The sequence below is a fragment of the Salvelinus alpinus genome, chromosome 10, assembly GCF_045679555.1.
Source record: "Salvelinus alpinus chromosome 10, SLU_Salpinus.1, whole genome shotgun sequence".
Classification (NCBI taxonomy): Eukaryota; Metazoa; Chordata; class Actinopteri; order Salmoniformes; family Salmonidae; genus Salvelinus; species Salvelinus alpinus.
In genome coordinates, this window is record NC_092095.1 from 50,180,098 (window position 1) to 50,206,452 (window position 26,355).

Consider the following 26,355-nt stretch of genomic DNA (forward strand, 5'->3'; position numbering starts at 1 on the left):
AACAATAGACAAACACAGTCTGCCATCAGTATTTATATATTCCTGCTACCAGTCACTTTTCAGCCCTGTTTACATATATATATATTACCATTAATATTTTACCATCAGTATTTATATTTTCCTGCTACCAGTCACTTTTGAGCCCCGGTTACATGTATATGCACCTATCATGCCTACACACAAATTCTTGCACACACAAACACTAACAACACAGATAGAACAATAAGACAGATATTTCACCAGATGTACAGTACCAGTCAAAAGTATGGACCCACCTACTCATTCCAGGGTTTTTCTTTATTTTTACTAGTTTCTACATTGTAGAATAATAGTGAAGACATCAAAACTATGAAATAACACATGGAATCATGTAGTAAGCAAAAAAGTGTTCTTGTTCTGAGAAATGAAGGCTATTCCATGCGAGAAATTGCCAAGAAACTGAAGATCTCGTACAACGCTGTGTACTACTCCCTTCACAGAACAGCGCAAACTGTCTCTAACCAGAATAGAAAGAGGAGTGGGAGGCCCCGGTGCACAACTGAGCAAGAGGACAAGTAGAGTGTCTAGTCTGAGAAACAGACGCCTCACAAGTCCTCAACTGGCAGCTTCATTAAATAGTACCCGCAAAACACCAGTCTTTCTTTTTATTGGCCAGTCTGAGATATGGCTTTTTATTTGCAACTCTGCCTAGAAGGCCAGCATCCCGGAGTCGCCTCTTCACTGTTGACGTTGAGACTGGTGTTTTGCTGGTACTATTTAATGAAGCTGCCAGTTGAGGACTTGTGAGGCGTCTGTTTCTCAGACTAGACACTCTACTTGTCCTCTTGCTCAGTTGTGCACCAGGGCCTCCCACTCCTCTTTCTACTCTGGTTAGAGCCAGTTTGCGCTGTTCTGTGAAGGGAGTGGTACACAACGTTGTACAAGATCTTCAGTTTCTTGGAAATTTCTCACATTGAATAGCCATTTCTCAGAACAAGAATAGACTGACGAGTTTCAGAAGAATGTTCTTTGTTTCTGGCCATTTTGAGCCTGTAATCGAACCAACATGCTGATGCTCCAGATACTCAACTAGTCTAAAGAAGGCCAGTTTTATTGCTTCTTTAATCAGGACAACAGTTTTCAGCTGTGCTATCATAATTGCAAAAGGGTTTTCTAATGATCAATTAGCCTTTTAAAATGATAAACTTGGATTAGCTAACACAACGTGCCATTGGAACACAGGAGTGATGGTTGCTGATAATGGGCCTCTGTACACCTGTGTATATATTCCATAAAAAATCTGCATTCCAGCTCCAACAGTCATTTACAACATTAACAATGTCTACACTGTATTTCTGATGAATTTGATGTTATTTTAATGGACACATTTATTTTGCTTTTCTTTCAAAAACAAGGAAATCTCTAAGTGACCCCAAACTTTTGAATGGTAGTGTACATATCTACATCAAATACTTCCTCTCTTATTTCACTGGAGCCAGTACATCACTGGGAGCTCAGCCTCAGTGCCATCCAGGACATCTATATCAGGAAGGAAGGAAGCCCCGGAAAATCATTAAAAACTCCAAGAACCAAAGCCATAGACTATTCTCTCTGCTTCCGCACGGCAGGCGGTACCGGCGCATCAAGTCTGACACCAACGGGCTCTTGAACAGCGTATATCCCCAAGCAATACGACTGGTAAAAAGCGAACTAAATATCTCCACGTACTATCTGAGTTGACCTTGTGTCTTTATTGACCGTTTCGTTGTATTTTTGCACTGTCTCTATGCACACTCACAGGGCCCTACACGCGTACACACTCACTCCATCACCTGCTCACTCACACGTAATATGCACATACATTTATACTGACTCTACACACACGCACACCCACTCACATACAAGCTGTTGCTACTCTGCTTGTCTTATATCCTGTTGCCTACTCACCTTACCCCTCACCATATCTACCTCTATCGATCCATTATCCCTGCACATTGTAAATATGGAGTTGGAACTGACCCTGTATATATATACAGAACAATAGTATAAATGCAACTGCCAGATGGTGACGCGTGATTCATCCCTCCAGAGAACGCGTTTCCACGGCTCCAGAGTCCAATGGCGGCGAGCTTTACACCACTCCAGCCGACACTTGGCATTGCGCATGGTGATGTGAGGCTTTTGTGAGGCTGCTCGGCCATGGAAAGGCATTTCATGAAGCTCCCGACGAACAGTTCTTGTGCTTCCAGAGGCAGTTTGGAACTCGGGAATGTGAGTGTTGCAACCGTCTCTCCTAGACGTTTCCACTTCACAATAAAAACACTTACAGTTGACCGGGGCAGCTCTAGCAGGGCAGAAATTTGATGAACTGACTTGTTGGAAAAGGTGGCATTCTATGACGGTGCCACGTTGAAAGTCACTGAGCCATTCTACTGCCAGTGTTTGTCTATGGAGATTGCACGGTTGTGTGCTCGATTCTATACACCTGCCTGCAACGGGTGTGGCTGAAATAGCCGAATCCTCTAATTTGAAGGTGTGTCCACATACTTTTGTATATTCTGTATAGTGTATTTATTCGCTTTTTTACATTTTCTTATAGTTATACTTTTTGGATATTGAATACTGCACTGTTGGGTAGGGCTCGCAGGTTAGGCATTTTACTGTACATGTGCATGTGACAAATAACACTTTTTTTTCAGCGTTTTATTTACTGCTCTCTGTCGGCTTTCATTTGTCCAGTAGCACGCTGGACTGGACATGGCTGGACTGCTTTGACAGAACAGATTGAATCCTCACAAACATAACACGCTCTACCTCACTCTCCTGTCTCTCGGGGATTGACGGTGGTTTTGCTTCACTGCGTCACCTGAGGGGAGAGCCATTCTCTGTCGCGCTCCCCTCCTCTCCCTGTCACTGTGTCGGAGGCCTGTTTGTCTGCGGCCTCCATTGGCAAATGACTGCAGGCAATGTGGACTAGACAGGCCTGGGACTGGAGCTTTTCAGAGAGTGTGAGCCACTGCATCCCACTGCTGCCCTTTCGATCACGATCATCCGCCTCCAGTGTGTGTGTGTGTGTGTGTGTGTGTGTGTGTGTGTGTGTGCGTGTGCGTGCATGTGCATGTGTCTGTGCGCGCGCGTGAAATGCAGTGCAGATGTGGGCCGTGGCAGCAGACAGACAACATAAATAGTAAATAGTGTCTGGAGCGGTACATTATCAGATGTTAGCCTCTTCTTCCAGCCTGAGCTGCTTCGTGTCGGGTGTGTATTGTTGTCCAGACATCTCTCTGTCCACCAGGGATTCCGCTGTTCCATTCACCACCCCTTTCTGATTTATAACACACCACACATGGTATCGGTTCAGCATGATTTTTACACTCACTCTGCATGGTTTGGATATTTATTAAGTGCTATTTGCACAGCTGTAGGACATTTTGAACTTGGAGGTGTGGTGGTGTCACCCTGGGGTCTTTTCCTGACCTGCTTGGTAGCCAAATGTACTGCCTGCTTCTACAGGCGTGTCCTTGAGAGAGTGTTAAGCAGCTTTTAAGTCTGTCCAGAAGAACATTGAATTCCGCCTGCTAGAAAAGCTAACTCAAAAAGGGATAGGGTCTTTGGGGCGGCAGGTAGCCTAGTGGTTAGAGTGTAGGGGCGGCAGGTAGCCTAGTGGTTAGAGTGTAGGGGCGGCAGGTAGCCTAGTGGTTAGAGCGTTGGGCCAGTAACCGAAATGTTGCTGGATCGAATCCCTGAGCCGACAAGGTAAAAATATGTCGTTCTGCCCCTGAACAAGGCAGTTTAACCCACTGTTCCCCCGGTAGACCGTCATTGTAAACAAGAATTTGTTCTTAACTGACTTGCCTAGTTAAAAATAGGTTACATTTATGTTTTATGGTCCTTGGTCCAGGGTCGTGTTCGCATGATTGCTTAACACTCCCAGCAATGGGAGCACATCCTTTTCTAGGATCATATTCTATTGTAAGTCGCTTTGGATAAAGACAGTGTCTGCTAAGTGGCATATGTTTTTCAAAGTTTAAGGCTCTATTTGTTTGTGTCCTTAATTTGATCCCTCTTTTGTTTCTGAGAATTTACCTGCATAGGAAATGCAATTTTTTTGTGTATTAAGAGTAAAAAAAAATAAAAAAAAGGCTTCTAAAGTTGGTAATTTCCCGCTCTGAAATTTCAGATTTGATTTGCACTAACGAAAAATGTATCAACCCCTACAAAAATATAAATTAATTGTAATCCACATAATAATTCACGTTTCCTGTTGCTGCAGGATTATTTTCCCGCTGTAGCAAACTGGCTCAAATGAAGGCCCTACATCTGTAGCAAGGCAGATTTCATGGCCTGGCTCTTCATGGTCTCAGACAGGGTGAAATCTCGCTTACATTTCTCTGAGCTTTTCTCTTTACGGCCACTACAGTGAATGAGTCCCCAGAGTACGGTAGAGTTACATGGAGACCGGGACCGCTCGATGCATTGTGTCTCTTAATGCATCAGAAACCATCTGTATCAGTGGAAGCACTGTTGTTTGTATTGACAGAAGTGAGTAAAATGACTCCAAAGGGACACTTTGCTGGCTTTTTATATTTTAGTTTTGAGAAGGAGCACAAGTCAGAAGGTATTTATAAAGTGTAGGAGTGGTGACTTTTTAGATAATAATAAATAAGATTATCTGGACAGGGGAGACCTGACATAGATCAGCTATACTCTTAGGCTGCGTTTACAAAGGCAGCCCAATTCAGATTTTTTTTCCCACTATCTGCTCTTTTCACCAATCATATTCGATCTTTTCACATCAGATCTTTTTCAGAGCTGATCTGATTGGTCAAAAGACCAATTAGTGAGAAGAAAAAAAAACATATCAGAATTGAGCTGCCTGTGTAAACGCAGCCTTAGACAGTGTCAATACAGACCAAGAACTCAGACCTCCCATGCTACATGATGTTTGTCAGAAGACGGGTCAATAGCAGTCAGTACCTTGTCTCACCAATTAGCCCTTTCCTGCAGTCAAATGACCAAATCACCTTCTAGTGGCCTCGTAGGTGGAATGTTATTCATATTTTTCATCATTAATAAACAAACAAAAAAAAATGTAACGCTGAAAATCTGGTGTTTCTATGTCAAACGGTTTTGTTATATTTCCGTCTTCTGTGATGTATATAAAGTGTAATATTGCAACGCAAACTCAAAATGTAATACAGTTCAACTCTATGTCTGACATGGCTTTTAAGCCCATAACCATGTGTGTGAGGTTTAGACTTTGGTTTCAAAGTATTTGTTCAAGACTACCAAGAAACACTCTGTGTGACCCTGATTTAGCCCACTGCAGTAAAAGGCTAAAGGTGAAAAATCTCCACTACCTGTGAGGTGAAGAAGAATGTGTACTGTACTCCCTGCCCCTACGGGACTTGTTTTTCCCCTGATGGTTAGTGAACTCAGACACGAAATAACACAGAAAGGTGACATTAACATAAATTCAGAGGCCTGTCTGTGAGGTTTTTCTGGTGTTGTGTAAAAAAAAGCTCTAGGAAGTTTAATAAACCATGATTCAGTTCCCACTGTCATTATTCCGGGTATCACAGATTAGGAGTGATGGCTATTGGCTCCACCGTTTTCCACATAACATCCTGGTTGCTCATATTTAAATGATTAAGGCATTCTGATACAGTGGGGCGAGCATCCTCTCCTGGATCTCTCTATTATTTCTTCAGGGCAAATGATTTATTTCTGTGTGGATTATTTTCTTCTGCCATCCCCCACTGCAGGTGCTCATCCGTCATACTGTAGGCCCAGTAATATAATCCCCTGAATCTTAATCTCCTCTCTTGGAAATTATTTTTGGAAAACAGATTAAATGCAGAGAAACCAGGAGAAGCGCCATCTGGCCCTGTGGGCCCCACCCTGATAGGAACATGCTGATCTGTGCACTATAGAGACATAGTGTGCAGGGCAGGCATCACCCTTACTGTGTTGCCTTGAATCATCGGTTATGTATGTATCCCTACACTAAAGGGGTTACCATGATTTTCACAGTAGTTTACAGGCAGCTAGGTGGCAAGTCAAATTCTGTATTTCATATTACAGTACACCTACTGTAGTATAAATAAATCAAATCAAATCAAATTTTATTAGTCACATACACATGGTTAGCAGATGTTAATGCGAGTGTAGCGAAATGCTTGTGAAATGCTTGTGAAATACGGTATCAGAGCAAGTACTGTGTAATGACACAATACAATGACGTAAAATGTACTGTATTATACTGTAAAAAAGTAAACGCTACCTTAATCAGTATGAATGGATGAATGAAATTCATTGAGGGTTTGTATTTCACAGTAGTTTACTGTAATTACAAGCGAATGGTGCAAGCAGGTTGGCTGCTAGGTAAAGTGTTTACACATTACACCATATTAATGAATATTTGGTGGCACTTCTAGAGGCCTTAACGAAGGCTTCCATCCTGGCAGCAACTACAGGGTTAAACAGAACAAAAGGACATGGGAAATTGCTCAACCGTTTAAGGTTTAAGACTTGCTGCCACTCCATTCTGTCCCCTATACAAATTGATGGGGCACTATAACCACATAGGAGTAAAAATGGTTACCGCATCCTCACTCACGGGTGCAACAAATAAAGCCTCTTACAAGGCACAACTCACAATATGTTAATAATGAGCCAGAAACAACAAACCATGCAACTATTAGTGGTCAAAAGGTTTTTGGCTCTACAAAAATACGGTACGGCACTGTATTCTGTGGGGTTGATTACAGTGCCGTTGGAAATACAGCAATTCTTTCCCCGCCCACAAACATTTTCCCACAATGCACCATAATTTACAGTATGCTGCAGTAAACCATTTCAGAGTATTTTACTGTTGACAATACTCAAAATGACTGTATAAATTACAGTTTTTCGTTACAGTGTATGAACAATCGACTATGCATGTATCGTGTGTACAGTCGGATATGTACGTAGGCCTGTCCTTTGATAATTACACCAGACATAGTGGTAGTGTATTATCAATGACAATATAATGGTGTTCTAGAAGCTTTAGAGCGTTGGGCCAGTAACCGAAAAGTCGCTGGTTCGAATACTCGAGCCGACAAGGTGAAAAATCTGTCGATGTGCCCTTGAACAAGGCACTTATCCCTAATTTGCACCAAGGGGCGCTGTACTACTATGGCTGACCCTGTGAAACAACAGATTTCACTGCACCTATCCAGAGTATGTGACAATAGAACATAGAAATATTTTGTTTTTTACTGTTGCAGCAATGCAGTATTTCAGATATAGCTATGCAGAATATGTATAGCCATATATCTCCATCAGTATGCCATCATCATTTAAAAGGGACGTTACCAGCGGTGAATAGATGAATAGGGATTTTACTCTTGTGCATTAAATAAATCCATAATATTCAGTCATGCGTTTCACTGCTGAGAGCCGTAAAACTGGTTTGATGGTCACACGGGAGTCATTCTCTGTAGAGACTGTCACCTCAGGGATTTATTGGAGCCTGTGCATCAGCCCAATACCGTAAACCAGATTGTTAAAGGTGCAATCTGTGATTGCTGCATACATTTTTGGACTTTTAAATTCACTATATTTTTGAAGAATACATTTTTGAAGAATGTAACTGTAATAAATTCCTCATAAGCTTAGTTCAGTTGTCTTACCAATGTGAGAACCCAAAATAAAAGCTTGTTTTACTCCTTTGTTTGTAAACAATGTAAAAAATACAAATAAAATAAAACGTTTTTAACTAGGGAAGTCAGTTAAGAGCAAGTTCTTATTTACAATGACGGCCTACACCGGCCAAACCCAGACAACGCGGGTCCAATTGTGCGCCGCCCTATGGGACTCCCAATCACAGCCGGTTGTGATACAGCCTGGATTCGAACCAGGGTGTCTGTAGTGACGCCTCTAGCACTGAGATGCCTTAGACCACTCCGCCACTGTATAGCCTTAAAACATGGTTAAAACTATCATATTGATCACAGATGGGCAGTCCTTGCATCCATAGCTCTGTCTATGCATTTTAGAGGGGTAACATTTTTCCAGTCCCATCCCTCATCTGTTTACCAAATCAGAGCTGGTGGGTGACCGCTTAACTGCAGATTGCCCCGTAAAGAGATTATTGTGTGCTTTTTAGCCAGTAGTTCTGAAAATAGCAATCACGAGCCAAAAGTGGTCCCCGAAAACTGCGTACTACATCATATATGTGCGCCACATCATTGCTCTCTCTCTCTCTCTCTCTGTCTCTCTCTCTCTCTCTGTCTCTCTCTCTGTCTCTCTCTCTCTCTGTGCTGTGTCCACTGAGTTGTTGGGCCTGCCCTGCAACCTCATTGGATAACGCTGGGCAGACCTCTTGCCAGCTGTCACTTAAATGCGAGGGGCTGAACCTCATTGGATAGAACTCAAATTGCTAGAGGCCTTGCCAAGGTGGGGGGAAATGGCATGGCACAGCTTCAAGAAAACGGTCGCTTTCAAACTAGGGATTTTGTGGCTAATTGAGGTATGACAGTAATTCTGCTCATAGATTATGCATGTGTGAACTACACATTGACACATCCAGCCCAAAGCGGGAGGTTTAAAAAATGCTTTCTTAGTCACTAAAGTACCAGAGAATGTCTTTGATGTTTCTCTCTGCTTGTAAATTAACATTACATAGGCTACTGTATAAGTTTCACACACCAATACTTAACAGTGAAAAAAAATCGGTCATCACATTGTAACGTCAATGTAACGTTAATGTAACGTCAATGTAACATTAATGTAACATGAATTCCATTAAGTGAAACTGTAATGAAATAGCCGTATACACTAAATCCCACATGTTTAAAAGAGCCACCCTAGACTGCTCATCATCAGGACTGTCCGAAAGCAGAGCACTCTGACAGAGTCAACATCACCGTACAGGCCAAGGGGTCGGAACAGACGAGTGAGGAAGTGAACTCCCCTCAGGAAGAAGGTGGGAAAAATCCATAGGCTCATCGTCACACAATACAATATGCAAGTGCGCTGTTAACTGCAACCTTCTACCTGCCAAAATTGTATTCCTCCTCTCATTCGCTCTCATTCTGTGGTCTGGTTGTGGACAAGGATAGCTCTATCAGCCCTTTACGAGGGCCACCTTCAGAAAAAGACCCTCTCAAACAGACTTTGGGAATGTTTGGTTTCTCTGCATGGTTCAGTGAGGAGATATCCAGTCTTCTTCTTTTTTTAAATAGAGCTAGTGCAGGGTTTATTTGCATGTGGCTCCCACAAAATGTGCTAATTATTATTTTTGTGTCATATTTCCTTGGCAATTAGAAGCACTATGGACTCTGTAAACTGTACCAATACTCTGTCGAACACACTGACTTTTCAAACCATTGTCACTCGTGACCACAGTCTCTCTATGCACAGGGAAATTACCCTAAACATCAGGCACCATAAAGCATCAAATGGAATCACTGGTGCACCAAATTACCCTCAGCACATGTGGGTCTGCCTGAGTAACCTACCCCATAGCCCTCGAGCCCTCTGGGTTGTGTCCCAAATGGCACCCTATTCCCTATGGGTTATGTCCCAAATGGCACCCTATTTCCTATGTAGTGCACTACTTTTGACCAGAGCCACTGGCATACCGGACACCCCCTGCAGCCCCTGCAAGGTGTGGGGGCCCATGTGCCTGTCATCGATGTCTATTTTTTTTCAATCTTCAAAAGAGTCATTCCTAAACATTTTTAATTTCCATATGCACTAGGAAGCTAAGTATTTGTTTCTTGGGCCACAAGAATGTGACTGATCAAAGTGCCTCAGGCCTTGAAATAGAAATAATTGATTGAAAGTAAGGGGATATCGGTGAACAAATGCCGGGGTAACGGCTACGACGGTGCCAGTGGAATGAGTGGAGCTTACTTAGGGGTTCAAAAGCACAAATCAGACCGGGAGTTTAATTCATTGTTCTTAGGTAGAGTTTTAGTTTCGAAAACGATCTCTCCGCAGAAGTAACAGAATGGTAAAAACAGCTTGATTGCCGTAGCAACATCAGGGAAACTGGGCAGAAGGGAGTGGTGCTTCAAACGCCGCAGTTCTGTAACGTCTTTAATTGAGCCTCTCGCATTCTCCTTATTTTCCGGCCTCAGCACGTTACGGAAAGAGATGAACTGTATAGGGAGCTCTGGGATATGTAATCTGGATACTGGACAGGCAATTCATTGGCAGGTGCAAACAGATCATCTTTAGTGGAGAACAGTTCTTAATGGGCTTAAACAAACCAAAAAATATTGGTTGCTGATTAGTATGCTGTATTTCATTTCATTAATTCATGGCAGCTTTGCGACACCATGTATAGCTTCGTGAAATGTTTGGCTTAACATGAGAAAATAATGACCAAATAGGCCTACCAATAAATATATATCCATTAGCTAAATAGCGTCTGCTAATAGCGTCTGCTAAATGACTAAAATGTCAAATGCCTAAAGCACGGCTATAGGCTACATGCCTTGGTACCACAGAAAGACTATCATCGATGTAAGTCTAACTGACGCATTCCACATTAGTTTTTTATGGGGGGGCGAACTTTGACCTTGCGGGGGTCAAGAAACCTGTGTTACGCCAAAACTAGTGCAATAGGTAGGTAGAAGGATAGGTGACATTTGGGACGCAGAGCCTCGGAGCGGGTTGGATACTGAATGGGCTGATTACTCTCCCCTGTCCCTAGTCCCTTGTCCCTAGCATTTTGATGTGCAGGGGGAGAGAAATGATGCAGCTGACACCAGTAACTGATTAAGCTGTCAAAGTATTGACGAGACCTGCATGCAGATAGGATAGTGAAGGAGGGGAAAGAGCAGGCAGTTTGCTATAGAGTGCCTTTTCTTCATCACCACTTATCTGCAGATTACTGTCTGTGCAATGCATCCCAGAATGCTTCCATGGCTTTATAACTGTTTTGACATCTGGAATGATCTATGATGAAAATCGAGGCAAACAAGAGATTCGGAGCTGTTTAAGTGAAGCAATTAATACATGGTGATGTTGAAAAGGCCAAGAGAACACGAGAGTGCGTCCTGCTTAAACATCGGAACCATGGCACAAATCATTGTGCTGTAAATTAAGCTGCCGTTTTGGAATGGAGGACCTTCGTTAGCATTATTCTGGAGCCGTGAATGCCTACAGCTGTCTTACTTACTTACTTACTTTATTGTCCCCATGGGGAAATTTTGTTGCAGTGTTATGTACACATTTAAAGTGGCGTTAAATACAAAACAAGATTGACAATACAACTTTCAATAACAGTCACGCACCAATAAAAAAAAAAAATGTGGAGGAAGTTGTGATGTGTCAAAGGAAGTGCATCTCTGTGATGTCCAGCAGGCAGCATCTGTGCCCTGGAATTACATTCAGATGTTGTGAATAAGACACACACACACGCTTATTTTTGCTTGATTCGCTGCTTAACAAGAGCACACACTGCGTTCGACTCCTTCACAGGACACGAGTGAGGGTATCCCGTTACCGTAACGGTACCAATGCTATGTTCAATTGGTCTCGTTTTCTGATGAATATGGCCGGCCCTGGCTCCCTGCACCTACAACTGTTACTTTGACTTTGAGTTCTGTGGGCTGCCAGAGTAGGCTGTAACTCAAGTTTATTTTATATAGCCCTTCGTACATCAGCTAATATCTCGAAGTGCTGTACAGAAACCCAGCCTAAAAGCCCAAACAGCAAGCAATGCAGGTGTAGAAGCACGGTGGCTAGGAAAAACTCCCTAGAAAGGCCAAAACCTAGGAAGAAACCTAGAGAGGAACCAGGCTATGAGGGGTGGCCAGTCCTCTTCTGGCTGTGCCGGGTGGAGATTATAACAGAACATGGCCAAGATGTTCAAAATGTTCATAAATGACAAGCATGGTCAAATAATAATCAGGAATAAATGTCAGTTGGCTTTTCATAGCCGATCATTAAGAGTTGAAAACAGCAGGTCTGGGACAGGTAGGGGTTCCATAACCGCAGGCAGTACAGTTGAAACTGGAACAGCAGCAAGGCCAGGTGGACTGGGGACAGCAAGGAGTCATCATGCCCGGTAGTCCTGATGTATGGTCCTAGGGCTCAGGTCCTCCGAGAGAGAGAAAGTCAACTGTGTTGATATTAGATAAGGGGAGAGTGTCATTCTGTCCAGTCCTTAGTTCATTTCTTGTTTCAGGTTGGGGTTAGAGGCAGCTCCGCCGTCAAGTCAGACCGACCCCGTGGAAACACTGACAAACTGAGCAGTGAGCGGAGTCCCATACACTCGCCATCCTAGCGCGTCCACTTCTGATCGTCATCACACTCTGTTTGTTACAGTGTATTCTCAACAGGACCGAGCAACCACTGAAATGATCCTACTGTCGTGTGGGGCTATTCCGTGCTGTCAGAGGTTGGGATCTAGCCCCGACTCTGCATTAATGGTGTGATTCAGCATCATACTGCAGCTGACCAAGGAGCATGATTAATGAATGTGCCCGGTGTGGCTCCCAGACACCACACCACTGCATTTCAATGTGATATACCAAAATGTCATAGAATGCTATAATGTGAGTAGTTCAAGAGTTCCATCTAGTGGGTGTTTGATGCTACTACATGATTGTCCACTGTTACCACAGCCAGAGGACTGCAAAGGCTTGGCAGTTTGAACTGTACAAGTGGTTTACTTACTGTTTTTATATATTTTTTCAGATCACTGGATCCACCAATTACACCCAGAGCCCTCAGCAGGTATAAATCAGGTGGGTGACCCATTTTCTAATTTGAATGACTTTTCATTTTGTTTTCAGGCCCAGGGGCCTGCCCGCTCGTTAGGCAGGATTTAGGCGGCTGCCTGTGGCAGCATTTTCTGAGCTAAACTGACCAGGATGCACCTCCATCAACACATAAAACCTCACATAATTCTGCCCCAAACCAATGACAGTTTCTCTCAACCAGTGGCATTTGGGCTTTTTAGGTGAGCACTGATGCCGCCCTGTGATAAGCAGTGCCCGCTTTGCCAAAGTCAGGGACACTAAATATTTATCTTGTCCATTCCCAGTGTGCCTCTCCAGGGTGCTGTTGGAAGGATGCATCGCTGCCAACATAATGAGACAGAAACGTTTACATCATGTAGGTTTCTCAGATCAAATTGCCGAACCTAAATGGTGCCAAATCAAATACAAAAATGCACTGACATGTTAACAAACAGTATATCCTAAAAACAGGACAGGTCAAAGTAAAATGGACAATATGGAATGGACAATCAGCCTACTCACAACTGATGTCCAAGAGTTTGATCCCATGGGCTAAATTCCCATGATCAGTGGTTTCAAGTTTCAAGTTTTTTACGAGCTGATCATAGCGAAAAAAGAAAATACTGCTTCATTTCCTGCTGTGTAAACACATTGCAAATATGTTCATGTAGCTGATGTTCAGAGCTTAAATAGCCAAATTGATTAGGTCACAGGAATCAGGACTAATAAAGCCAAGGAAACGGCCTGTTTTACAAACGGTGGGCCTACCACATAGATGGGCATTCATCAAATTCACATAGATGGGCATTCATCAAATTCATATAGATGGGCATTCATCAAATTCACATAGATGGGCATTCATCAAATTCACATAGATGGGCATTCATCAAATTCACATAGATGGGCATTCATCAAATTCACATAGATGGGCATTCATCAAATTCCATTTCAGGCGACACTGTAAGCTATACCTCAGTAAGCACGGCCTGACACTGACGCCTTTTGGATGTCTTTTTTTGGTGCAGTCCAGACCGGCCTTGATTTGCACGTCCAAGGACGTCGGTTATTGGTCCAGATCAAATCTGAACCAATCATAGACGTCTATTTTTGGTTCAGATTTTGTCCGGTCTGGACCAGCCTTGTTTTGGCTCAAACATAGAAGTCTATAAATTACGCCTTTTCAACTTCATTCAGAACTGAAAATGAACCTGATTTCAACGCCCGGAAAAGACGTATTTTCACCTTTCATTCAGAACCTAAATTGAACCTAACTTCAACGTTTGGAAAAATCCATATTTTATATGTCTTTTCAAAATAATTTTGCTTACTTGGACTATTCTAGTAGGGGCTGCAGTTTTTTGGTCATGCTAGGGTGGCAGATTGCCCAGGACCGGCCATGCTCAGGCCACACATCTGTGGTCATTTTCTCTAAGGATTAACAAAATAGCAGGCTTTAAAAATATAAATACAAAATGGATAATAAAAAAAGTATTTGTGTCCCGACTTTGGCATTGTATAACCAACTTTTATATAGAGAAATGTTTTGTTTACAAGTTAAGTGATACATACGTGCGTATGCTTGCATCAAAAAGCCCTGTAGCAGAATAGCTATACACTGATGTCGGGACCTTGACAAATTTACCAGTGAGGGAATGATTGCTGTGTAAACGCACAAGACTGGTTAGCTATGATCGACAAGTATATTCTTCTTCTGGCTTAATCTATCTCTATTTGTGATATTTCACCTTGCCTTGCTAGCTTGCTAGGTAATCAATCATCCGTTGACATCTGCAATGTTGTAGAGGATAACCATGTTATTACGTGTTTGTTAACCCTTTAGACTTGTGTGGAATTGGCCTGTATGGATAGGGATACATTGAAATGTTTCTTCCAGAAGAAATATGAAATGCATATGCATGAGCATGCACGCAATAGAAAGGGAACCGTTTGGAGATTATGGGGAAATTATTCGACCAAAGTTGATGACACACGTGAGACTCGGTCCAAACATTACACTGTTGATTTGATGTGCGTTTTACATTTACTGTACTTTTCGCCGCATTTGTTGATAACAACATCTGAAAATACTCTGGATACATTCAGTAACATGATAAGAATATGCCTGGAAAATGTGGAGTAGGGGCAACATAAGACAAAAAAATGACAAGGGTTTGAGTGAGAAGACAAAGGGTTTGAGTGAGAGGTAGCCACACACCTCACCAACGTGTGCACAGTTCCTATGTAATTTCAATGCACTTTTATGACTCAAAGAATAGTCTTCCGGTGGTTTTTTGAGGTCTCCTAGCTGTGCCGTTGAGGAACTAGAGCAAGCACACTTGTAGTTGTTTTGTTTGGAAGACAACCCGCCCCATCACACACAATTACTTTTGTTGTTTACGTAATCGAAAAGCGGCCCATTACAAATCGCAATCTGGACCAGGTGGGCATCATTGGAAAGCTTGTTCTATTGCCAGCATGACTAGTTAAGTTATAAAATATAATCTTACAGTGATAGGCTTTCACAGGGCAAATCAGAGAAACAAATTGTCATTTTGGTGAGCATAGAAAGGAGTCATGAGTGCATTTAGGTGCGTGTTCTTCACAATAGACAAACACAGGCTCATTCTGTTCAGAACAACCCAGGGTATAAAGCCATGTCATCTTGTAACTGTACATCAAACATCCGGATCATGAACGTTGACACTGTATTTGACATGAGTTTTATGATTTGAAATGTGAAGTGCACCTTTGGACGGGTGTTTGGCTTGCTCGTATATGACGTCAAAGCGGTATTTATTATAATCTTCGACGTCTCGTCTTTTAAATGACATTGAGTCCTCTTAATATACAGCATTCCCATCACTCAGACAGCAAAACATTAGCAAAAGTTGCCCAATTAGCGGAAAAGATGGGGGGCAAATTATTCATGGGGTGCACAAGTTCAGAATGTCTGTCAGTCAAAACCCATACAATGCTGTGAATCGCAGAGCCTGAGATCTGACGTTATTGATAGTACGTTACTGTACAACCAATGTGTTCCAATTCAGGCACTTATTAATGCCCAAATCTGCCATTTTCAACCCGTATACAGGTACAAGTATATTAACTTACATGAGCTGCATCTGAAGTTGTATGTGTTCACATTCCCTTCAATGTAAACAAGCCCCTTTCTGATTCGAAACGGCGTGCAACTTTTCATGACGCGGCCGGGAAATGGGTCGATTATGATGTTGTTCAAATGGGCTTGGTTCATTTGTGGTGGTGCACCACTCCAAGACACCCCACAAGGTGGCAGTGTAGGCCTGAGAACCTGTTTCTCATCTGGCATTGGTACAGCATTACTATCAGTAGATGGCCGTCATCGCGTCTAACTGTGCATGTGCAGGCCGTCAAATAAAAGGCGCTCCTTCGATATGAAGTTGTCTTTGTCGAAAATGAAAACGTGTTAGTTTGTCACTTTCACGAAGGTTGGAGTTGTAACATGTTCAACTATGTAAGACATTGGTTATAATCGAGGTAACAAAAGTAACAACTAAGGTAGAATTCTTCACTTCTCTCATTGACTTCTTCAAACCCAAAACTCCGGCCTGGTCTGTTTGGTCTGTTTCGCAAGCATTCCCGGAAGTCTCGCGATGTTGTGCCTCTGGGTTAAGAAACTCTATGATACCATGTCAGGTTTTGGTTCCAAAATATCTGGATCGCGTTCACTGTTCACTGGAGGGAGACAGAGGTCCACTAGTAAGTTATACCGTCTTTTGGGTGTTTTCACGAAACCCACAATGCACTACTTGTATGTATTTTCTTACTGTATTTGTAATTAATATACAATTATACAATTATACAATACAATTACAGCTAATCTCCCTCTCTTTATAAGGGTGGGGAGTTTCATTATAATTCCAGGCCAGATTTAGCTGATCCCTGAATGATAGTAGACATGGACACTAAGTGGTGTGGCGCTTCTACAGACACCCAGCCAGGGAGCCACTGGTGCATGTCAGGACAATAATTACCCCCAGGATTAGAGAGGTCTGGATGGGGGACAGGTGTTAGGCAATACCTGAATGTGACACTGGGGTAACTGTGACACCATGACAGCAATGGGACAATATAGATCCTTTGAATGTGACATATGTGACTTGTGACATGTGTCTCCTCAGATCACGAGGGTCCGTAAGGAGAGGGCGAGTATTGGCTACCACTGGAGTGACGTTGGTTCGTTTTACAGCATTCATGTAAAAGTACCGGCTGGCAAAGCTCATGACATCTGAGGGTGTGAACGACAGACAGGAGAGAGAGAGAGAGAGAGGAGAGCAAGAAAGAGAGGCGTATTTTGCTATATTCATTTGACAGCTGTTTACCATGCTGGATCAACAAGCCAGACATCACCCTCCTCCTCCTCTGTCATAGCCTGACTGCCCCTCCTCCACTTATTCCTCGCCCTTCCTCCTCCTCCCAAAGTTGAGTGTGAGGGGAAGGAGGGAGGGTCTGCGCCTGGCGCCTGTACAGTACTTAGCGGAGTGAGAGAGGGAGGGGAAGTGCAGTGCCTCCTAGACTCTCCAGGCTAAAGAGAGCCTAGGGGCAACAGGGCAGCCTAAGGGGCAAAAGGACTGCTTAGGGGCAACAGAGGAGCCCTGTTTGGCATGGCTCTGTTTCTGGATGGCTCCCAGGCCGTGGGAACCGCGGGGGCCTATTACTGCTTGATCCGGAGGAGGTTCAAGAGGAGGCGCAAGAAACGCTCCGAGCGCAAAGGTACTCCTCTCCAGGATAGCTCGGAGGGATAGGCATTGTGTGTGTGGAGGGGAGTGCTTGTGTGTGTATCTGTAGGTCTGTTTCTTTTTATGTGACTGTACGTAACGTTGATGTATTGGTTGATTGACTAATGCAAGGATTGCTCTTGTGTGCTTGTGTATTTGGTATTTACAGAGTTGTGAGCGTTATTACTGCGTATGTTGTGTCTGAGAATGATGCAGGCAGTTTTCAGATACTGGAAATATGTCATTGAGTTTGTGATGATTATATGGTGGAGAATTCAGGCTTAGAAATGTACAATGTTGTGGTTGAGTGCCTTAAATGCATGTTCAAAGTTTTTGAGGCAAACCTGTATTTGTAGTAGAATAGTATTACTTTATTTTCCACAGGAACAGAAACATCTATTTGTATTGTCGTATTTGTGTTAGAAGGATCTAGAACTGTGTTTATATCACATATAATCTTGCTTACTTGGACTATTCTAGTAGGAGCTGCAGTCATGCTAGGGTGGCAGAACGGCCAGGACCGGCCCTGCCTCAGGCCACACATCTGTTGTCATTTTCTCTATGGATCTAGTTTTTCCCCTTTAAACAGCACTATAGTTGTCGTACATTTAACTCTGAACCGTACTGTCAGTGCCACTCAGACTTCACACACTATAGACAGTACGCGTTATGTATTCTGTCATTTTCTATGACAGGATACAGGTTCAGTTCCACGCCCGTTGGTTTGGGTGATGGCAATAGGCAGATATATTAACTTTCTGCAACGATGGGGGAGCCGGTAGTCTATTGCAAGACGAGCAGATAGGAGTTTCAATTCAGAGAGGTGTCCATGCGGGAAGTATAAACCCTCCTTCCACTCCTGGGCTTTAATCTCTGGAGCGTGGATACAGCATGGCGATAGGCAGTTTTGTCTCTTTGTGTACTGTAACGTGTCCCCGTCATACACAGTCATTGAGATCCAAAGCTCTACTATAGAAAGGGAAACTGAAAGGAGATTAGGAATGTGATGGTTTAGTGAAATAAAATGATCTGAATAGTGTTGATTTATAAAAAATACACAAATCAAATAATATTCCTGAAGTGGATGAACTCTTGTGCACTTGTTTCTTCGGTTGTTCACCCTATATAGAGTCTGGAAGGTATAGAGAGAAATAGTAATAGCGTCTCTCCGCCATGCCTCGTTGGTCAAAGCCTATGGGGAAATGAATGTTTTTGGGGAGGGGGGTTTTGGGGATAAACGCTAAAAATAAGGTCTATGGTAAACACAGGCTGAGGATATCTTATATGTTTTGTTCTTTCAGATAATCTTCACCAGCTAATGTCACTTTTAGTGATTTTTTAAAGCATTTATGTCATTTTTAAAAAGCGTATTAGATCTAAGGCCGTGTTGACCTCAGACCTTATTTTTGGCGTTTATGCCAAAACCCCATTCTTTCTCCATTCATTTTCCCCATAGGAATGGCTGAACGAACCAGAGGTAACTCGTTTCCGTTTTTTAGGAAAGGGAAAGGGGGATACCTAGTCAGTTGTACAACTGAATGCCTTCGACTGAAATGTGTCTTCCGCATTTAAACCCAACCCCTCTGAATCAGAGAGGTGCGGGGGGCTGCCATAATCGACATCCACGTCTTCGGAGCCCGGTGGAACAGTGGGTTAACTGCCTTGCTCAGGGCTACAAGCTGAAGAGCGCTATAGACAATGTCTAACTTTATAAGAAACTAGAGGAATCTAGTTTTCCCCCAGTCTTCCAATGATTTCTTGAAGTGCTTGGTCTGATTCCTCAGAGCGACATAATAATCTATCTGTTGATGCATTATGAGGAAGGCCGCCAGTAGGGATTATTGCATTGTTGCTATAATAGTCTGTCAAGAGGTAAACAATGAGTTGCCACCTTGGCAGATTAATCATATGAATTAATTAAAGGGAAGTTCAGCAGAACCTTTTAATTATTAGACACGTTTAATATTCTGGCATAAAGCAGCCTCCCGTGACTGAATGAGTAAATCAAATCTATTGTAGTGGAACATTTAGTGAGTATATTTGGGACTGAAGATATTGTTGTCTCTCAGAGCATTATCTGTAATGTGCTGTGCTGCCTGCTGAAGTCATTTTTGTAATATTCTCACTTCGTTGGGTTTAGACATGATTGTCAATGGCTGCTAATATTTCAGTGGCTTAATAACTCTGAAGCTTACTCAGCACAACCCTCACATAATATTTGAATGCAGATTCCCTGTCATCTTGAAACACTCACAAGGCAACGCAGCAATTACTTTTGTCTCATTCTGCCCCATGTATAAAATACATAAATGTAGCTCTAACCCATTGTAAAAACAAGGTAAATAGTTAAAACAATATTACAAAGAATTTCCCCACTGTTTACACCCTGCACACTGGGAAGCTATGCGTACCGTAATTTCCGCTGTACCTTCATGCTAACTGGTGTGCTGCGAGGTGAGGTGACGTGTGAGTTTAATCTACTGGGGAGGAGAGTGAATTCCAGACAAGGTCAGCGGATGGACAGCGCACACGGCTCCTCTGTGAGACGTACCTGGCTGCCCCGTGACGCTAAAGGAATGCGTCTGTCTAGTCTGCCTGAGCCGTACGTCACGAATCTCCGTCAGTCTGTCTGTCAGACATAGCAGTATCCTCTTCTCTGATAGGTGGGGGTTGATAGTGATACTTGATTAAGTGGCTCTGCTGTATCCAGATAATCCTGGTCTCCAGTGAACCCTAAAATAGCTGCGTTCCGTTCTAGGTTGTTCTAGGCATATGATTTAATGAACCTAGGTTGTGGTGTAGCTTTGGCTTTGCTACCACCGCCACTATAATCAGTGGTAGCTGGAGAAGTGGGTATAATCCAATTTTGCACACAAAAAAATAAATTGTCCCACCCAGCGAAGGAAACAGTGGCATGCACTAAATGACCTAAATTGTTCAATCCCATATTGGTCTCTAACAGTCAGGCCAACCCAAGCTGTACTGTGCAAGTAGGCTAATAGTAGGTCTGCTATTGAAATAGATAAATGAGGCTGTCAACTGAGTCCGAAATACACAGGTTTCACACTTTGTCAATAGAAAAACAACATCATCGGATGTTCAAAGTCCACAAGGATGCTTAAACCACATCAGGAGACCACCTTTGAGGTCTGGGAAAAATCTATGACGTTTCGATTTTTTTTGTGTAGTTACCCTTTAATTGAAGTGTGCAGGTACCTTGCACTGTTTGGTTAGCAGAAACACTGTTGCACATGAGATGGAGTTTGCAAAACAAATGGCCACTGGATTAATGCAAATAATCATGATATCATTCTGCAAGGTAGACGTAGGCTACTTTGTAGCTAACATTTAATTGAGAAGGATTTTGGGAAAGCATTTTCGTCTACCAGAAGACGGTTAGGCCTATCATTAGCGTCGCTATTTTTGCCTGTTCTTTAATTGTTTGTAACCTGGACGTTTTACTTCATATTATTTTATAAAGACATCTTACCTTGCGTCAAAGTTGCCTATAGCGTAAATCCCACCATAGAAATGTGGAAGCAATTATTTTATAAAGACTTCCTCATTTGCATTCTCCTGTTCTATTGGTTTTCTTTCAACTTTCTTCCAGTGTCTAGAAGGCATTATCCTCGTCATATTAGTTGTTGCATCTTTAGATCTCCCCTCTTTCTACATTTTGAATGGATATTTCTGTCTATGGAACCACTTGCATTTTAGAGCATGTGTTTTCTGCAAATTGTATTTTAGAACATTTGTGCTTAGCTTACTGCCGTGTGCACATTGCTGCGCTGAAAATGTGAAGAAATAATAGTTTACCAACATTTTAAGCTAAACATTCTGATCTGATCTATCAGCCTTATTAATTGATATGGCACATACCTCCACTACACTACCATGATACGCATCATGGGGCTTAAGAAGTGAGTATACGCAATGCCCACTGAAAAATAAATGGGTATACACCGTATACCTGCGTATAACCTCCACTACACCACTAACTATAATGTTACATGCAGCTGACCCTCTCAAATAGGGGCCACCTCCCCATCCTCCACCTCGCCCCTCTCCTGAGTAGTCGGCCTGTCTGTCAACATTACCTCCAGACCTGGTTAATCCAGGAGCCGTGAGGTGTGAAATTCAACATCTTACCCTTCCCTTCTCTCCATTCCCTCCCTTCTCTCCCAGAGATAGAGGAGCACCTAGCCCGGCCTTGATGGCAGCGGCAGCAGGGGAAGACAGCGATAGTCATCTGTTGTGAGCTATGGGGGTAGTGGTGCGGAGAGAATGGCTGGGGATGGGAAGAGAGCGGCAGAGCTAGGGAGAGCTAGGAACCTGGAATCTCTCATCTGTCGTATACCTACCTGCTGAGCACATGAAAAAAATGGTGTGCCTCCTCAATGTACAGTGTGGGAGAGAGTACAAAATCACCTGCCTGAGTCTAGGAAGGTAGCTGGCTACCTGTGACACAGTTGGACCGTCACATACAGGGCATTTACACAGTAGCAATTTTCAGCACTGAAGGCCAGGGACCACAGGGCAACCTGTGATGGCGTTAAATGGATTTGATCCAACTGCCAGTCAGCCAGCTGGATAGGAAGGACGAGGGGCTGCTTCGGTGGGTTGCATCAAGGTTTCAGGACTCGGGGCAGCAGAAGGAATATTGGCTTCCAGTCTGACCTGGTATTCCCAGAAAGATCAAATAATATCAACTTGTGATTATGATTGTGTGTTCTGCCTTTGTCATCATCAGACCTGCAGACCAGAGGCTGAGAGATATAAGCCTAAGGTTAACCCTTGTTTACCCTTGAGCATGACAGTGACAGACCCCTCTGCTCTGCTGAGCCCTTAGAGTGAAGGTGAGAGGTGATGGCATAGTGTGTGTTTGTGTGTGTTTGTGCCTGCGTGTGTGAGTTAAGAGAGAGAGGTGACTGAATACTGCGTATGAATGCCAGGCTGTCATCAGCATAGATCTGGAGACTTCTCTCCCATTGGAGAAGACCCACAGGGGGGGCTGACCCCCCCCCGACCCTAGCCCGCTGCTGTGCAGCAATGGGAGCACTGATCTATATTAGCTAAGGCTACCATTTACAATAAAATGGACAGGACTCACCCTTACTAAGAAGGTTGAGGGGAAAAAATATAAAATGTATTCCAGGTGACTACCTCATGAAGCTGGTTGAGAGAATGCCAAGAGTGTACAAAGCTGTCATCAAGGCATAGGGTGGCTACTTTGAAGAATCTAAAATATAACATATATTTTGTTTTGTTTAGCACTTTTTTTGTTACTACATGATTCCATATGTGTTATTTCATAGTTTTGATGTCTTCACTATTATTCTACAATGTAGAAAATAGTCAAAAATAAAGAAAAACCCTTGAATAAGTAGGTGTGTCCAAAATTTTGACTGGTACTGTATATCAGACAGATTGATATATACTGTAATGCTTTTTGATTTATTGCAGTTCAGTTTCAGCCCATTTCAGGGTTTAAATAGGTATGCTTTCTTAATTTTAGATTTTCATGTGATTCCGCCCTAAATGTCATATTTCCATCGACTACTGCAAAATGATTTTTTCCCCTTGGAACTTTCAGTTTAATAGCCACAACATGTGTAACTGACAAACTGAAAAAGGTCAACCAATAAGGTTGATTTACCCGATTGCATTATAAGGTCAACAATTGTGTGATTTTAATAACATGTCATTGTTACATCTTCAATTAGCTCCCTCAGTTTGTACACTATTGCTGATGAAGAAAAGAAAAGGAAAAGCTATGAACTAGCCTACAGCTCAGTTCCTTCTCGATCTGGTAGTTGATTGTGATTCATTTTATAGCCAATGAGGTACTACATACAGTAGGAACTCTGATGATTTGGTTGGAGGTTTGGTCTTCTAATTTAAAACATCTTATGTTTGGATTGTCTCTCTCAACCTGTTATAGGAAGACAAATAAAAAGTGGTGAGGTACAGACAGCTCCCGAGTGGCGCAGCGGTCTAAGGCACCTCATCTCTAGTGCTAGAGGTGTCACTACAGACCCTGGTTCGATTCCAGGCTGTATCACAACCGGCCGTGATTGGGAGTCCAATAGGCCGGCGCAGAATTGGCCCAGCATCGTCCTGGTTAGGGTTTGGCCGGTGTAGGCCGTCATTGTAAATAAGAATTTGTTCTTAACGGACTTGCCTAGTTAAATAAAGGTTACATTTTTTTTTTTAAACAGAGTCTGTCTGTTCCTTTCAGCTCTCACTTGCCTCCGTCTCCCTTCCACCATCTCATCTCATCACCTCACCATGGCACATCGATAAGTCACGCCTGTGGCTTGACGGTGCCTGGTCGAGGGTCCTATCCAGCGTGTCTAAAATGATATTTCACGGGGAGAAAATGGAGGGTGTGAGAGAGAAATATATGCTCCCGCTGCCGGCAATGTTCAAGGAAGCTTTTTGTGCCGGCACCGACACCTTATTTCTCCCCAGTCCGCCCAAACCCAGTGGATCGATCCATCTGCATTAGACCACCGAGGGGTGGCTCTGACAGTTGGTTTCAGAATTCCCCTCCAGCTGTGTTACTATTCCACTTTTAGAACAAAAACTTTCCCCAACTTTCCATTCATCAGTGTCTCCTCATGCGTTGTCTGGTTAGCTCTGACACCTCTGGCTGGTGTCTTCCTCACAGCGTCTCCCGTCATCATCATCATGAGTTTCGCATTGTTTTCCTCTCTGATGGGATTTGAGTCGGTGGTTTATTGAGGGTATTACCAGCTTTTGACAAGGGCTGATGATGGTTGACTGCTGATTGAGACCAGGGTACCAGGTGGTTAAATACATATTGTGGTGAACTTCATGTTAGTATATCATAACATTACATTTCATATTTCCACATTTTCGCTCCCCAAAAAAATGCTAATGATTCTTTTTCATCACCAGAAAGCATGGAATGGGTTTATCTTATCAGGGGACAATACCTCCGATTTGATGGAATATCATTTTATATTTCCATAATAATAATATTCTTATTTTCTCTTATTTTCATAGGTGTTATCAGCAAAGCAATGACAGAAGGTATGTTGCTCATATTGTCTAGTTCTATGCTACTTCAACACACTTTAATATGGTCCTGCCATTTCACAGCATGCGTGTGTGCGCTCACGTGCCAGCCTGCTTGTGTGTACAGTACACTATGAGTACATAACACGATTTGTAAGATATGTTCCGCCTGTGTATCTGTGTGCTGTGGTGCATGAATGTCTATGTATGTCTGAGACAGGAGTGTATTATTTGAAGGTGAACAACATCGGCAGACATGGTAACTAGGTGTTGGTCTCCGTGGTCCAGGCTGTGTGAGATACTGTCTGTTTCTCCATCGGATGTGGCTTCTCATGTATCAGACACACAGCTCCAGACTCTCCTGGGTTTCCTATTAAACGCATGTTTACACCACACAGACAGCATATGCTGCTATAGATACGGTACTGTAGAACCACATATTTGATGGTGGATCAGCAATGTAAATATGGCTGTAGCAATCCTTTATGGCTTTGACATGTTGGTCTTTAGGATGAAATAGTGTGCTCGCATTGATTTGCTAATATCGCGGTTTGATGTTCATAGCCCTAAGATTCCCAACATTGATAACTTGGGGATAGTGACTGTGAATAGCAATAAGCTCAAATATGTTGATGCTACATATCCTTGTAAACATACAGTTGAGGTCGGAAGTTTACATACACTTAGGTTGGAGTCATTAAAACTCGTTTTTCAACCACTCCACAAATGTATTGTTAACAAAGTATAGTTTTGGCAAGTCGGTTAGGACATCTGCTTTGTGCATGACACAAGTAATTTTTCCAACAATTGTTTACAGACAAATTATTTCACTTACAATTCACTGTATCACAATTCCAGTGGGTCAGAAGTTTACATACACTAAGTTGACTGTGCCTTTAAACAGCTTGGAAAATTCCAGAAAATGATGTCATGGCTTTAGAAGCTTCTGATAGGCTAATTGACATCATTTGAGTTAATTGGAGGTGTACATGTTGATGTATTTCAAGGCCTACCTTCAAACTCAGTGCCTCTTTGCTTGACATCATTTGAAAATCAAAATAAATCAGCCAAGACCTCAGACATTTTTTTTTAGACCTCCACAAGTCTGGTTCGTCCTTGGGAGCATTTTCCAAACACCTGAAGGTACCACATTCATCTGTACAAACAATAGTATTCAAGTATAAACACCATGGGCCCACGCAGCCGTCATACCGCTCAGGAAGGAGACGCGCTCTGTCTCCTAGAGATGAACGTACTTTGATGCGAAAAGTGCAAATCAATCCCAGAACAACAGCAAAGGACCTTGTGAAGATGCTGGAGGAAACAGGTATAAAAGTATCTATATCCACAGTAAAATGAGTCCAATATCGACATAACCTGAAAGGGAGCTCAGCAAGGAAGAAGCCACTGCTCCAAAACCGCCATAAAAAAGCCAGACTACGGTTTTCAACTGCACATGGGGACAAAGATCATACTTTTTGGAGAAATGTCCTCTGGTCTGATGAAACAAAAATAGAACTGTTTGGAGGAAAAAGGGGGAGGCTTGCAAGCTGAAGAACACCATCCCAACCGTGAAGCACGGGGGTGGCAGCATCATGTTGTGGGGGTGCTTTGCTGCAGGAGGGACTGGTGCACTTCACAAAATAGATGGCATCATGAGGGGGGGAAATGATGTGGATAAATTGAAGCAACATCTCAAGACATCAGTCAGGAAGTTAAAGCTTGGTCGCAAATGGGTCTTCCAAATGGACAATGACCCCAAGCATACTTCCAAAGTTGTGGCAAAATGGCTTAAGGACAACAAAGTCAAGATATTGGAGTGGCCATCACAAAGC

The 26,355-nt window shown here is 42.8% G+C and overlaps 1 protein-coding gene across 2 annotated transcripts in view; it reads left to right on the forward strand.

Moving 5' to 3' along the window:
- The window catches only part of LOC139532155 (double-stranded RNA-specific editase 1-like), a 59,252-nt gene that overhangs the window by 15,543 nt on the left and 17,354 nt on the right, over positions 1–26,355 (forward strand). The window contains exons 3-5 of one of the 2 annotated variants that reach the window (XM_071329369.1): positions 12,679–12,728; positions 16,883–17,474; positions 24,509–24,535. In XM_071329369.1, coding sequence (XP_071185470.1) covers positions 17,366–17,474; positions 24,509–24,535 — 136 coding nt within the window. In that variant the 5' untranslated portion in view covers positions 12,679–12,728; positions 16,883–17,365. The remainder of the gene's footprint in view (positions 1–12,678; positions 12,729–16,882; positions 17,475–24,508; positions 24,536–26,355) is intronic. The other variant, XM_071329371.1, reaches the window with a different exon arrangement.